This window comes from Tetrao urogallus, assembly GCF_951394365.1.
Source record: "Tetrao urogallus genome assembly, chromosome: 1".
NCBI classification, from domain to species: Eukaryota; Metazoa; Chordata; class Aves; order Galliformes; family Phasianidae; genus Tetrao; species Tetrao urogallus.
The window spans coordinates 171,061,054-171,075,070 of record NC_136813.1 but is presented as its reverse complement, the minus strand read 5'-3'; the positions used below and the strand labels follow the sequence as shown (position 1 = coordinate 171,075,070).

The 14,017-nt window shown below is 56.7% G+C and overlaps 1 protein-coding gene across 1 annotated transcript in view; it reads left to right on the top strand.

Moving 5' to 3' along the window:
* LOC306944856 (maestro heat-like repeat-containing protein family member 2B) overlaps positions 1 to 14,017 on the top strand; it is a gene marked incomplete at both ends in the record, with an annotated part of 31,466 nt that extends 17,449 nt beyond the window's left edge. The window contains 28 exons of the mRNA XM_079533484.1: positions 1,630 to 1,704; positions 1,991 to 2,165; positions 2,252 to 2,374; positions 2,510 to 2,675; positions 2,869 to 2,928; positions 3,070 to 3,221; positions 4,283 to 4,375; positions 4,685 to 4,754; positions 5,086 to 5,159; positions 5,417 to 5,491; positions 5,759 to 5,866; positions 6,056 to 6,215; positions 6,344 to 6,384; positions 6,561 to 6,702; positions 7,395 to 7,447; positions 7,792 to 7,849; positions 8,517 to 8,590; positions 8,725 to 8,880; positions 9,524 to 9,603; positions 10,010 to 10,076; positions 10,261 to 10,353; positions 10,731 to 10,826; positions 11,000 to 11,123; positions 11,326 to 11,435; positions 11,904 to 12,056; positions 12,137 to 12,151; positions 12,282 to 12,436; positions 14,005 to 14,017. Of these exons, the coding sequence (XP_079389610.1) occupies positions 1,630 to 1,704; positions 1,991 to 2,165; positions 2,252 to 2,374; positions 2,510 to 2,675; positions 2,869 to 2,928; positions 3,070 to 3,221; positions 4,283 to 4,375; positions 4,685 to 4,754; positions 5,086 to 5,159; positions 5,417 to 5,491; positions 5,759 to 5,866; positions 6,056 to 6,215; positions 6,344 to 6,384; positions 6,561 to 6,702; positions 7,395 to 7,447; positions 7,792 to 7,849; positions 8,517 to 8,590; positions 8,725 to 8,880; positions 9,524 to 9,603; positions 10,010 to 10,076; positions 10,261 to 10,353; positions 10,731 to 10,826; positions 11,000 to 11,123; positions 11,326 to 11,435; positions 11,904 to 12,056; positions 12,137 to 12,151; positions 12,282 to 12,436; positions 14,005 to 14,017 (2,761 nt within the window). The remainder of the gene's footprint in view (positions 1 to 1,629; positions 1,705 to 1,990; positions 2,166 to 2,251; positions 2,375 to 2,509; positions 2,676 to 2,868; positions 2,929 to 3,069; positions 3,222 to 4,282; positions 4,376 to 4,684; positions 4,755 to 5,085; positions 5,160 to 5,416; positions 5,492 to 5,758; positions 5,867 to 6,055; positions 6,216 to 6,343; positions 6,385 to 6,560; positions 6,703 to 7,394; positions 7,448 to 7,791; positions 7,850 to 8,516; positions 8,591 to 8,724; positions 8,881 to 9,523; positions 9,604 to 10,009; positions 10,077 to 10,260; positions 10,354 to 10,730; positions 10,827 to 10,999; positions 11,124 to 11,325; positions 11,436 to 11,903; positions 12,057 to 12,136; positions 12,152 to 12,281; positions 12,437 to 14,004) is intronic.

Below are 14,017 nucleotides of genomic sequence, written 5' to 3'. Positions count from 1 at the left end.
AATTACTGTTCGCAAAACACAGGGGACCAGGACAAGTCCTACTAGCAAAAGCACGATCATAAAGCATACTCCATAAAATCCTTTTTGAAAAGACGAGAAAGAGGGAAATGTAGCCTTCAGTGTTTGTACGAAATCTTGTGCTCGGGTTGCTAGGGTTGTATCAAGTTTGTGGGCGTTCATTATGTCTTGTATATGTTGCTGAAATTCCTTTAAATCGGGAGAGGTGTTTGCATTATCCCAAATTCCTTGTAAATGACTTTGAATCTTGTACCAGGGAAATTGTTGTTTTTGTTTTTGTTTTTGTTGTACCAGGGAAAACTGTTGTTTTTGCTAGAAGTATCCATCCCTTTCAGGATGAAACACTGTAACACGTGACTGACCCTTTCAGGGCAGTCACCAAGTCCGCACAACAACAGTTACCCTTCAAGGCCACAGGCAGAGCTGTCAGCTGCTGCAGCTGGGCTGGAAATCTGCTCCTGCTGGTGCTCGCCATAGGGAATTAGGCCAAGGGAACAGCACTGGGAGGTCAGTCTCCAAATCCAGTGTTTAAAGGGAGCTTTTCTTACACTCATTTTCACACATGCCTATTTGTGTGCCTTCATGCCATTGCAGAGCTCACCTGGCTGCATTTCCACATGCAAAGAATTGGTATGCGTGTTTTCGGTGCTTGTGTATGCACATGCATACATACACACTGACGGGAGGAGAGGCGTTGCATTAAGCTGACTGCATCTACGTTTGAAGCAGATTTGATAATGACCCTAAATATGGACCCAAGTGTTTCTTCTGCTGCTAACTGACCTAATGGATTTCATATTTGTATTTGCGGTATTTGTCACCACAAAATGCCAAGGAATCCTCAAGTTTGATAATGCCCCTCTCCTTACTCACTCAGCTGCAGCCCCTTACACAATACTTTGTCTGTCTGATTTACACAGAATTCCTGACAGGACCAACGTACACCCTGTGTATTCACAGTTTCACTAAATGTCAGGGATTGGGAGGGAACTTGAAAGATCATCCAGTCCAATCCCCCTGCCTTAGCAGGAACACCTAGATTAGGTCAGGCACGAATGTGTCCAGGCAGGTTCTGAACGTCTCCAGAGAGGGAGACCCCACAGCCTCTCTGGGCAGCCCGTTCCGCTGTTCTGCTACATTCACCATAAAGAAGTTTTTTTTTCTCGTATGAATGTATTCATTTTTGATCAGATGCGGTGGAGTCTCCTTAACATCTCTGACACGTGCCCCCAGTAGACAGCCAAGCTCTCTGGAGAGGTTGTCTGGGCAGCAGATGGGGGCCTCAGTGCCTCCCGGCATGGAGTCCCCAGTCACTAAGACAACGCCGGGCAACGGTGCCCAGCAGCTGCTCCCTGGCAGGGGCTCTCCATCACCCGCTGAGGTCATTCCCTGCGTCAGCATGGAACCGGAACCCCAGAGCCGATTGCGTCACACAAACGTGCTGTGTTTGAGAGCCTGCAGGGTTGCCCTGGGGACCTGTGTGGTCCCCAGCCCGGGCTGTGTCACTCATTCTCTGTGAGGCAACACTGCAGTGTGGTGTCACAGTGGCTGCCTCATACACCCTTGTGGAGCGGTGGGAGCGGTGGCTCAGTCCGCTTGTGGGACCCGCAGGAAGTGGAACCAGAGAGAGCTTTGCGTCTATCTGGAGGCATCCTGCTATCATGGAGAGGCTGAGAGCCCTTCGAGGTGAGTCCCTCCACCTCTCCGGACCCCGTGACGCTGCCCGAGCACACGTGTGCCTCCAGTGTGTGTTTAGGACGTGCCAGCAGCACTGTCCTTGCTCTGCCGAGTGCAGCTGCTCACCGTGGTTTCCCCAGGACCCCAGCAAGGGGAAAGCTCCCTCCCCTGCCCCCACCAACCACACGCAGCCTCGCGCTGTGGAGCTGGAGGAGCGTTCCTCCCACAGCTGGCCGGATGCTAGGCCCTGGCTCCAAGCAACACCTGCAGCAGCTGCTCTGCTCTTTCCTTCCAGGTCTCTTTGCTTGTGTGGGCTGCGTGCCCAGGCGTACGCTTCGCAGGGAGAGAAGCAGGGTGTCAAGCCCTGTCCCTACCTGCGCCGCGACCTTACTGCTTCAGCGCCTGCAAGATCGGGAGGTGAGCTGGGGACATCCAACCACCAACCCTTGCCCTCCTGGCCCGGGGCCACGGTGCCGTGGGTGCCAGGCCCGGCAGCACATCCACAGAGCGATGGGTGGCAGCGGGCAAAGCGAGCGTGACTGATCCTTGTCCCCAGGGTGACCGAGCGCAGGCGTACTGTGAGCTGGAGAGCGCCCTGTGCCAAGACAGCAGCCGCCCGCCGTGCGGAGTGGTGAACCGGCTGCTGGCAGAGGTGTCCCGGGACCTGACGGCAGCCCAGGTGAGGGCTCACTCCCAAAGGCAAAGGGAACCGCCTGCCCACGCTGGTGTTCTGCTGGCGCATGGTGGTGCCTTAGCTCTTCCAAGGGCCTCAGGCAGTCTCCTGGGCCGCGTGTCACCAGTGACTCTCTTCCAGGGCGTGACCAGCAATGTCAAGACAGCTGCCAGCAATGTCCTGGTGGCTCTGGCTCGGACGCACTTCACCTTGGTGATGGCTGAGCTCCAGAGCCACCTGAAGGCCACGGGGGACATGTGCAAGGAGTTGGTGCTCATCACCCTGAGCAAACTCTTCAGCACCTATGGTAGAGTACCCTCAACCTCCTGACATCTAGAACAACCGGGAAAGGGGTCTCTGCCCTCTGAGTGTGATCTGCACTGAGCTGGGGGCCGCAGGGCTGCTGTCCACCTACCTTGCTGCCGGGGCTCTGACTGTGGCCCTCTCCTTCCTTTCCGCAGCTCCACAGTGCATCCCCTTTGTGTGGCTGATGCTGGCAGGCCTGCGCAGTGTGGTGGGCCAGGTGAAGAGTGGCCAGGTCCTGCGCATCGCTTGTGCTGGTGAGTGCCGGCCCCAGAGCAGCCCTGCTGCAGACTCTCACAGGCTCCGTTTTCTCTCACTCTCTTAAACAAACAAACAAACAAACAAACAAACAAACAAATAAATATTGTTTTTTAATTATTTTTATTTTGTTTTTTCAGTTTTGAAACAGTGGCTGGATGGAGTCAAGAATTACTTGTCCTCAGGAATGCAATGCCCCTGGACTGCCATGGAGAAAGAGCAGAGCTATGAGAACCTTCACGAGCTGCTCTTCTCTGTGGTGTGGAACTGGCAAGACTGCCAGGAGGAAAAGGTGAGCCCTGCTGCATTCCCAGCCCAGGATGGCAGCAGGGGCACCCATGTCGGCAGCTCTGTCTGTGCCCGGTGGGCTGAGAGCTGATGGGTGATGAGAGGGAGTGGGCTGGCTCTGCAAAGGGCCCTGAAGTGGCTCTGTGCCAGGGAGCAGCTGCATGTCACAGCACTGTGGCAGGAGGAGCTGGGGATGAGGGTATGGGGAAAAGCTGCCTGCCCTCCAGAGCAAGCCCATCTCCTGCCGGGCGTGGGGGTGTGGGGGTGTGGGGGTGTGGGGAAGGGGAAGGGAAAGGGAAAGCCCTCTGCGTAGGAAGGGCAGACCTTCAGTCTTTGATGCCGGGCCTCTGCCATCCTCTCCAGGACAAACAGGCCGTCCTTGGGGCTGTGGCTGCCATGTTGGAGGTTCTCCTGCAAGAGGAGCAGCACCAAGAGCAGGTCTGGGAGCAGCTCCTCTGGCTCGTTCACCCGTGTCAGGAGATCCAAGACACCTGCAGGGTGGCCAAGGTGAGAGACATTGCGCAGGGCTCAGGGTAGACGTGGGGCCCGTGCAAATGCCACCAGGGGTCAGGGGGATGCAGGGAGGAGGTGGGGAGCCCTTGGAGAAAGAAGGAATGGGTGTTCAAGGGAGCTCTGAGGCTTCCTGAGCTCTTTAGTCAGAGAAGGAACAACCCGGACAGGAGCCAGGAGGGAACCAAGAATCACTGGGGCTCATCTCCTGGGGATGGGGATGGGATCTCGTGGGGCTTCACCACCACTGTGGGGCTCTGAGTGCCTGAGGAGCTCTATGCTAACAATTGGGAGGACCACATCCAGTTGCATCTGATGGGGGAGAAGTGGGCTGCTGGGTGGGCAATGCCTGCAAATGATGCCCAAACACGGCATGCTCGATTGAGAGCAGAGAGACTCTCTTGGTGCCGCTGGGAGGTGGGGGATAAACAAGAACGCCTGTGCAGGAGCTTCTCCCTGCAGAGAAACAGTTGGGAATTGGGAAACAGTTTCTCCACTCTTGGCTGGTGGCTAGATGTGGCTTCATCCCTTTCTTCCTCTCCCGCTCTCTTGCAGAGCCTCACTATCTTCCTGGAGGCCTTAGGGGGCATTGAGTCTGCAATCCCAGGGGACAAGTTTCTGGACGTCACCACGGCCGTGTTTTACCAGGTAAGGGGAGCCTATCCTTGCGCCCACAGCAGTTTCCCTTGTGGCTAAGTCGACTGCAAAGCTGCGAGCCCCGGAATAAGGAGGCTCAGCCTTAGCTCCTGCATGCTCAAGGCTGCAGGAGCTCCTGCATGCTCAAGGCTGTTCCAGAGCCATGCATGTACTCTCGGGGATGCTGCGGGGTGGGCTGGGCTGGGTTTTGTCTGCCTGTCCTCTTCCCGAGAGTGCCCAGGGAGACGAGAGCGGGCAGCACAGTGTCTTTTCCGTCCTCAGTGCTGATGTGATTGTATCAAATGGACCTTGTTCCCACAGCTCTATGACGACAGCAAGCAGCACAGCGAGGCTGATCGTGCACAGCTGACCCACTGCATCATGCTGCAGGGTAAGGAGAGGGGCTTGGGCGATGCTTGGCGCTGCCCTGGCCAAAACCTCTCTCACAAAGCTCAGGAATGGGCGTGAGGTTCTTGCTAACATAGCGTGGGATTTCCTCCCTGCAGCCCGGATCTGCCCAGAGGAAACCATCCTGTTTCTGCAGTCGCAGCTGGGCGATGACTGGGAGCCTGGATGCGTGGCAGCCCTGGGTCTGCTGGGTGCTCTGGCTCGCTCTGATGGTCAGTACCACGGGTTGGTCAGTACCACGCCTTGGGACTGCCAGGGCTCCCTTCTGCCATCTGCGCTGTGGCTCCGCTCATGCTTCTGTGCATCTCTTGCAGAGCCCATGATGACGGAGATGCTGCCCCAGGTCGTCGAGGCTGTGCAGCATCTGTGCAGCGACCCCAGCATCCGGGTGAGCTGGTTTGGGAAAAGAAAGCGCTGTCGGGGTGGTGATGCTGCTGCCAGCACGGGCAGGGCTGGGGTGACTAGAGAGGTGCTGGGCCATTGACCAGGCGGTCACGATGGCTCCTGTGGGGAGAGCAGGCAGAGTGGAGCGGGCGGGTCCCTGTGCTGTGCATGGAAAGTGCACAGCCTGGTGCTAAGGCCTGGCCCTCACCTCAGTAGCTAAAGCCTCTCCACTGCTCTTGCTGTCTCTGCTCATGCCCAAAGGGCTGCCCCGATGAGCAGGTGGCTTCCCTTTGCCTTCTGACCAGGAAAATCACACCCAGAATTGACCCCTTGCAGGTGAGGACGGCTATTCTGTATTTCATCAAGGATCTGCTCAGTTCTAACACCCGGAGCTGCTCAGCCTGGGATGTGGTAGGGCACCTCTTCAGGGAGTTCAGCCGCGCCACAGGAAGAAGGGTAAGGACAGTGGGCAGCATCTTCTTTTGGAAGACCCGTGCTGCTCAGAGGCTGCTATACAGAAGCACCGCTGGGGCCACACCTGAGCCTCCTGAGAGGCTCCTGAGAACTGAGCATAAGCAGTGTTTCAACACCATTCTGGTGCAGGCAACCGGAAACCTTTCTGCCCGGGAAGCCCAGGAAGAAGGAGCTCTCCAGGAGCTTTGCATGGACATCCTGGCATCACTGGACGTCTCTGTGAGAGGGATGTCCAAAGTAAGTCACGCTCTGCCCTGCTGCTGCTCCCTGCCTTTGCGCCACGTGTTCCTCGTCCCATTCCAAGACCCCAGGTCTCTCCTCCAATGTGCTCTGAAGCACACAGGACTCAGGGAAATTCACAGAGTCCTCTTCATCTCTGAGCGGAAGCGGGAATGCTGACCTGCTCAACTGCCTCGTTCCCTACAGCTCCTGTGGCCGCGGCTGCTGTTGTTTGTGGTGCCAGCGCAGTACACGGGTATGCTGATCCCAGTCTCCCGCTGTGTCTGTGCCCTGGCTGAGAGAGAGGAGCTGACAGGACGGCCGATAGAACATCTGGATCGCCATTTCGTCAGCTCCATGTTTCAAGGTAGGAGCAAAAACTCCCCCAGTGAGCTCTGCTGACCTGTGGTAGCAGCCAGAAGGGACAGCGGAGGTGCGTGTGGCTGGGCACGCAGTGTCTGGGAGTCTTACTCAGCACTTTTTGTCTCTTTGCAGGCCCACTGCTGACGCCCCAGACACTGCTGGCACGACTGCTGGTGAGTAGATGCTCCAGAGGCCGGTTCTACGAGCACCCAGGAGGAAGCAGCATGGCCATGGGCAAAGCTGTTGGCTGCTCACTGCCTGCCAGAGCAGAGCCGAGTTGCTTCCATCCTGGGGGGAAGCCGTTGCTCTTGCTGCAGAAGCGACCCTGCTTTTTCTTGCTCTCACTCAGGTGGTGGCAGGCAGCCCTGTTGCAGGCAGCCAACTCCAAGCTGCTGCCTTACTGCTGATGAAAAACCTCCACAGCAGGTTCCACAGAGCTGTGGGGGCCATGTGGGCTACTGAAATCCCCCTGCTGCTGCAGTGTCTTGAAGGTACAGCACTGGAGGGGAAGAAGAGGCAGAGGCAGGGAAGGGAAGGGAAGGGAAGGGAAGGGAAGGGAAGGGAAGGGAAGGGAAGGGAAGGGAAGGGAAGGGAAGGGAAGGGAAGGGAAGGGAAGGGAAGGGAAGGGAAGGGAAGGGAAGGGAAGGGAAGGGAAGGGAAGGGAAGGGAAGGGAAGGGAAGGGAAGGGAAGGGAAGGGAAGGGAAGGGAAGGGAAGGGAAGGGAAGGGAAGGGAAGGGAAGGGAAGGGAAGGGAAGGGAAGGGAAGGGAAGGGAAGGGAAGGGAAGGGAAGGGAAGGGAAGGGAAGGGAAGGGAAGGGGGGGAGTGAAAATGCAGCTCTGTAGCATGGCAGAGGGGAAGCACTGCCTGCAGCCCAATTCTTGCTCTGCTGCTGCCGTTCCCATTCCTGGGAGTCAGCACTGAGGCCCAGGGACCTATCCCACCAGAGATCTGCCCATTCCAGGACAGGGATGGGCCCTTCACGTCCCCTCAGACAGCAGCCTTGGAGCACTTAGTTCCGTGTTCCTGCGGAGGCAGTGTCTGTGGGGAGGGACAGGTCATTGTGGAGGAGGTGCGGGTCCCAGCTTGGCAGTGTCAAGTGCCCAGGCCAAGCCAGGTTTGCAGCAGCTCTTCTTCTGTGCCTTGATCCCAAGTCAGGGTCTTTTTCTTCCTATTGCTGTGCAGGGAGAAATGAGAGCTTCCCGGACACTGCCGAGTTTGAGCGCCGTCTGCTAAAGGTACAGCATTGCCGGGAGGCGCGGTGCAGAGAAGTGCTTGCCTGCCCCAAGGAGCCCCGCTCCCACATGAGCCGCTGTGGGACAGGAACAGCCTCTCAAGCGCTGCTGCGGAGCGGAGCGGAGCGGCCGCCCGCCTTTGTGGCGCTGCCTCTTCCGCTCTGTCCCAAGCCCAGGGGGGTCTGATGAGAAGAGCAGCAGGCGGCTTTGATGGAGGGAGGGAATGCTGGGGGAGCTGGGAGAGGGACTGTTCTTCCAGGCACCTCTCCCCAGAGGCCTGCAGCAACTTGGGAGTGAGGGAAGAGGCAAAGGGCAAGGGAACATTGTCTTCTCCTGTTCTCCAACAGTTCCTGAAGGCGTCGCTGGACACAATAGAGGAGAAGGCATGGATCGAGGCCCTGAGCTGTGAGCTGAGCCAGCGGCTGAGCAGCTCTGCCAGCAGCTCTGCAGAAAAGGTGAGTTCCCCCCGGCTCTACGCAGCGGTGCAGCTGCAGGTGTCCAGCGGGGGCTGGGGCTGCGGCTGGTGCTCTGCCCACGCGGGATGCTGATGCTGCTTCCCCAGTCTGTGCCCCCCAGAGGGCCTTTCCCTGCAATCTGCCCGGGGATGGCTAAAGCTCGGCCCCGCAGCTGCTCTCAGCAACCGCCAGGGAGCTTGGGTCCTCCCCACCTGGCCCTCCGCCAGCAGGTTAAGCTGCTGCCACATCTCAGCTTCTTCCTTCCCTTCCCATGCAGTCGTTCCTGTGCAAGGCTCTGGGCACGGTGCTGGGATCCTGTAAGGGAGTCCTCCACGTCCAGGAGAAGCTGCTCCAGCACCTGGAGGAGGCAAATGCAGAGGAGCCATGTGAGGCCCAGGTGAGCTCTCCTCTCCTCCAGCTCCTGTCAGCATCCCCGCTCTGGCCCTGGGGCAGAGGCCTTCTCCTGGCCCTGCTCGGGGCCTTTCAACCTCCGCACTGCTGCCATTTTCCTCAGGAGAGGACCTGTAGATTCAGGCCTGTGCCAACGGCCCCTTGTTCTTTTGTGCAGGGAATCATCTCTCTTCTCAGCCATGCTGCTGAGAGTAACTTCCACACAGTCCTGGCCACGCTCACCATGTTTGCGTCCAGGCTGTGCAAAGGCCGCAATGCCAGGATTTCCAGGCGCAAGAAGGTAAAGCGTTACGGGTTTCCATCTTGGCATTCTTCTGCCTTATTTTCCCTGCAGCTCCTGCCTTGGGAGCCCAGGTGCATCGCGGGGCACTGGGGGCCGTTAGCGAGTCTCTCAAGGCATTTCTTCCCACACAGATGGAGCTGGACGGCACGAGAGCTCATGCCACACGCAGCGCTCTCATGCTCGCCCACGGCAGCGTGGCACTGCGTGCCTCCCAAGAACAGCTGCTCGCCCACCTGGAGGGAGACATCGTGGGCAACATCCTGATGCTCTACAGCTGCAGCTGCCGGGTGAGAGCTCAAAGCGTGCCAGGGTGTCTGAGCGCCCAGCTGCAGCCCCTCCACATGGGGAGATGCTGAGATGGGCCTTCCCTTTCCAAAGGTCCCCCGGGGAACTGTTTGTGCCCAGATAAAGATCCAAGCCCTTCCCTTAGCCTTGTCCCCACGTGTCCCCCTTGCAGCCCCCTTGTGTCCCTTCCCGCAGTTCAAAGAATGTTCTTCTCTCTTGCTCCTCAGGACTTGCAGAACAACCTCGCGCTGGTGCAGAGCATCACCGACTGCAGCTCTGCCTTCCAAGCTGTGGGTGATTCTGCAAGCTTTAACCCCTCCCTGAAGGGAAAGCTTCTGGAAATCCTGATGGTGAGTGCCTAGAGACAGGGCTGTCTGCAGAGGAGTTCTGGGCTGCGCCACAAGGCTCGCTTCCCTGGGGGCATGCAGGTCTCCAGCAGCCACACGTCTCCAGCTGGTGGGGACTTTGGGTGCTGGCAGGCAGCGGCTGGGCAGCGGGCTAGGTGCACCAGCTGCTGCATCCTGCAGCGCTTCCATGGGAAAGTGATGGGGCTGGTGTGTGGCAGTTGTGCCTGTCTCGGGGCCGGGTGGAACAGCTCTTGTGTGCCCCTTGCCCACTTTGACACTGTCTCTCTGGGACTTGCAGGACCTGATGAAGAAGTATTACTCGGGCATCCCTGTCTCCCCAGTGCCTCTCAAGGTGGTTCTGGCCCTGGAGCAGTTGAGGTAAGGGCTGAGGTTGCAAGTCAGGATGGTGATCCCCATTTTGGGCAGCTCCTGAGGGCCTGGAGGGGTCGGGGGGGAGGAGCCCCATCTACAGCAGGAGAGACGGCTGGGCTGTTGTGCCCAGCAAAGCTGAGGTTCTGGCCAGGGAGAAAGGCCCTGGTGCTCCTGTCCCCTGGCAGGGAAGAGAGGGAGAGCTGGGGTCTCCTTCCCTCCAGAGCGGGAGGTGGTTCACTGCTGCCGGGGAGGAGGTGGGCGCTGCTGGAACTGAAGGCAGTGCTCAGCAGCAGGAGCTGGGTGGGGCTATTGGCTTTGTAGCTGTCCATTAGGAGAAACTCCGATGTTGTCTGAACCAGTCTGGAGAGGTAAAGACCCTTTCTGATTGTTCTTCCTGTTTTCCTCCTCTCAGCAAGCTGAAGCCCTCCTCTGAAAGCAAGGACCTGCGTGAGATGTTGGTCCTGTGCTGCAAGAACATCGTGACACACCCTTCAGCAGAGATGATGCTGAAGATCAGGAAGTCACAGCAAGCAGCACAGTACCTGCAGGTAACCTGCCGTAACTTTCCCAGCCACCTCTCGGTCAAAGCCTACCTCAGCACACACAACCTCTGCTCTGGCAGCAGCCGAGATGCTACACGTCACTCCCCTCTTCTGCTTTCAGCTTCAGCAAACATCACTGAAAGCTCTGGGCCGGCTCATGGTGGTCCTGCTGGAGACAGAGCCCAGCGGCGGCTTCTTTCAGAACATAGTCCATGTGAGTAGTCGTGGGGCAAGGGAGAAAGCATGGTGCCTGTCAATAGCGGGGGCAGAGATCTGGGGACTGAGAGGAGGATGAGAGGGGGAGAAATCTCCTGCTGACGTGCCAGCTCACTGCGAGCTCAGAAATGGGCCCTGCAGGGGGAAAGCAGGAGCCAGCCCCTGGCAGGCCACAGCCAAGGAAAAGCTCCTGGGTTGGGAGGCAGGAGTGACTGCAGAGAGCGGGGCGGCAGTGCCGGTGCTCTGTGAGGCAGGAGGCCACATGGAGCAACAGGGCAGGCCTTGAGGGAAAGTGCTGGGAAAGGAGGGACAGGGAGAGGGGTGGCAGGAAGGGAAAGAAAAGACATCCTCAGTGAGACAGATGCTCTACCCCAGGTGCTGCAGAAATCGATGGTCTCAAGCAACGTGTGGGAGCGCCAGAGGGCCCTGCAGACCTGCTCCCAGCTGCTGGCTGTTTGTGAAGAGCTTCAAGTGAGTAAAGAGCCCCACCGCATGCCCCCTGCTCCCTCCCCAGCGCCCCTGAGCTGGAAGGCGAGCTCTGCCCAGCTGTGCATGCTGTGTCATGGCATGGGAAGGCACAGATGGGAGAAGCTGGGGAGAGCTGGGGCCATCTACAGCTTTGTTCCTGCCTCTCACCCCTGCAGAGAAGAGATGCCTGTGAGCACTTTGGCTCCTTGGTGGGATTGCTGGCGCCTCTGACTTGTGACCCCATGCCCGCATCCCGCCAGCTGGCTGTCACCTGTCTGAGCTCCCTTCTGCGAATCCAGGGTGAGTGGAGCAGGCGTGCTCCAGCCCTCTGCCCTCCTCTGTAGCCCTACCAGAGCCCCACGGGCTGGGCCCTGTTTACAGGAGGGAGAGGCACCGTGCACAGCTCTCTTCTTGTCCCCACCCTGTCCTCTGTCTTTCTCCCGTGGAAAGCAGTTTCATTCCCAGAAGCATGACTTCCCTTTTCTCCCTGTGCTCTTTCCAGCCAAAGCGACCAACACAGAGATCGAGACGGGTGACATCGGGAGCCTGTGCGAGGGGCTGCATGCCTGCAGCATCGCCTCTCAGCTGCAGGCCACATCCAAAATGGCCATGGTATGTGGACCCAAGAAGGGGTGGGGTGATCTCTGTGCGTAGGCTTCTGCAGAACCCTGTGCTGCTCCCAGCCTCTCACACTGTTTCCCAAACGAGCTGTTACCCTGAGTCCTCTTTTCCCAGTGCAAGAAGCAGGAGGCTCTGAGCTATGTCTGGCCTTCAGGCACGCAGTGCAAGGAGCTGACTCCATGATGTGCGTTTGTGTGTGTGAGTGCACTTGCATGCATGTGTGATTGTGGCTGCTGGGAGGTAGGCTTTGCACGTAAGCAAACACCATGGGTGCAGAAGCTGAGAGAAGGCTCAGCCGCCTTCCGTATAAACATCAGGGTGCAGACAGCGGGAGCGCTGTGATTGCTGCCTGAATGAGCGGCACGCCGCTGAGCTAAGAATGCCCTCAAGGCTGCTTTCTGTTCCGAAGAGCTGCAGCAGAGCAGTGATGGGATCTCTCCCGCTTTCATTTCTCTGCAGATCGTGTGCAGAAACTTCCCCCTAGAGCGCACCGTTGACTTCATGACTGCCATCAAGGAGACCATCCGGAAAGCCAACGGAGTGCGCGTGCGTGCTGCTGGGAAGTGGATGACCACCTTCCTGCAGATGCACGGGAAGGACATCTGTTGGAACGTAAGAGACTTTCTTTCACATGTCTTGGACTTTTGCTGGCTGTTGCACTCTGACTTGTGCCCTTTGCCCCTTGTGCTCAGGGCGTGGAGACCAGGGTAGCTGGCATGAAATTCAGGCTTTGGACTTGGCAGCATGTCAAGGGAGCAGGCACTGCTCATGCGCTGAATGTCCCTGGTTGGGAGTCCAGGGTGCAGCAAGTCATTCTTTCTCCTCTTCTTCTCTCAGGTGCCTCCGATCCTCTACATCCTGCGCAGCATCACATCGTTTGCGCAGCAGAGCACGTTCCTGCCCTTCCTGTGCCAGGCGGTGGTCATCCTCACCCGCTGTCACACTGAGGCCGTGATGCACAACTTCTCCCGGCCGCTTGGGCCAACGGACAGGTACTGGCACTCCCGCCTTTGCTGTTGCTGCAGAGGGATGTAGGGAGGAGGCAGCTTTTCTTTGTTGTGAATAGTCTCAAGTTGCGACTCTACTTTTTCTAGTGAGACATGGAGGAGAATAAGAGAATTTTGTCTTCAGCGATGGAGCCAATAGAAAGAAGAAGAAAGGATAAGAAAGGAAGGGAGGAGAGGAAAGGAGCAGGGAAGGAAAAAGGGAATGAAAGGGGAAATTTGAAAGGAGAAAAGGAGAAAAGGAGAAAAGGAGAAAAGGAGAAAAGAAGAGAAGAGAACGAGAAAAGAGAATATGAGCTGAAAAATTGTATTATTTATTATAAATAAATATATCAATATATAAATACATCAATATATCAATATATCAATATATAAATATATAAACAGTACTTTTTTTTTTTTTTTTTTTACCACGTCTTTATTTCAATAGCTGCTGTCTCTTCTCCATACCAGTTACAGAATCACAGTCACCAAATGTCAGGGATTGGAAGAAAGCTCAAAAGCTCATCTAATCTAATCCCCCTGCTGGGAACACCTAGATTAGGTCACACAGGAATGTGTCCAGGCAGGTTTTGAATGTCTCCAGAGAGGGAGACCCCACAACCTCTCTGGACAGCCCGTTCCAATATTCTGTTACCACCACCAGGAAGTTTTTTTTCTAGCATTAATGTGGAACCTCTCATGTTCCAGCTTGTACCCATTGCCCTTATCCTGACACTGGATGTCACTGAGAAAAGCCTGGCTCCATCCTCCTGACAGACATCCTTTACATTTTTATAAGCGTTCATTAGGTCACCTCTCAGTCTCCTCCAAGCCAAAGCTTCCTCAGACTTTCCTCGTAAGGGAGATGCTCTGGTCCCTTCATCATCTCTGTGGCTCTGTGCTGGACTCTCTCAAGCAGTTCCCTGTCCTTCTTGAACAGAGGGGCCCAGAACTGGACACAATACTCCAGATGCGGTCTCACCAGGGCAGAGTAGAGAAGCAGGAGAACCTCTTTTGACCTAGAAACCATGCCCCTTCCAGTATGTCCCAGGGTGCCATTGGCCTTCTTGGCCACAAGGGCAGAGTGCTGGCTCATGGTCACCCTGCTGTCCACCAGGACCCACAGGTCCCTTTCCCCTACGCTGCTCTCCAACAGGTCAGTCCCTAACCTATGCTGGTATGTGGGGTCATTCAGAGCAATTTAAATCCAGGCCATGACGGAGACCAGCTCAAGACGCCTGGGACAGACGGGCTTAGGCTCTGGTGGCACAAAAGCAACGTTTATTGAAGGCTCATTCTTTTTATAGACTGGATACACTACAAGATCGTAGATAATTAGCAAGTGTGAAACCAAGCACAAAGCAGAGGCTTGTGTGCGAGCAGCTGTTCTTGTACTCCCTTATCCTAGTTTCCAGTGTTCTGCTTACCGAAACCGAAGTTCTTTCTTCCTTTGCCAATCAGTCACTGTTGTTTTTGCTAGAAGTATCCATCCCTTTCAGGGTCACTGTTGTTTTTGCTAGAAGTATCCATCCCTTTCAGGATGAAACACTGTAACACGTGACTGACCCTTTCAGGCCAGTCACGTAG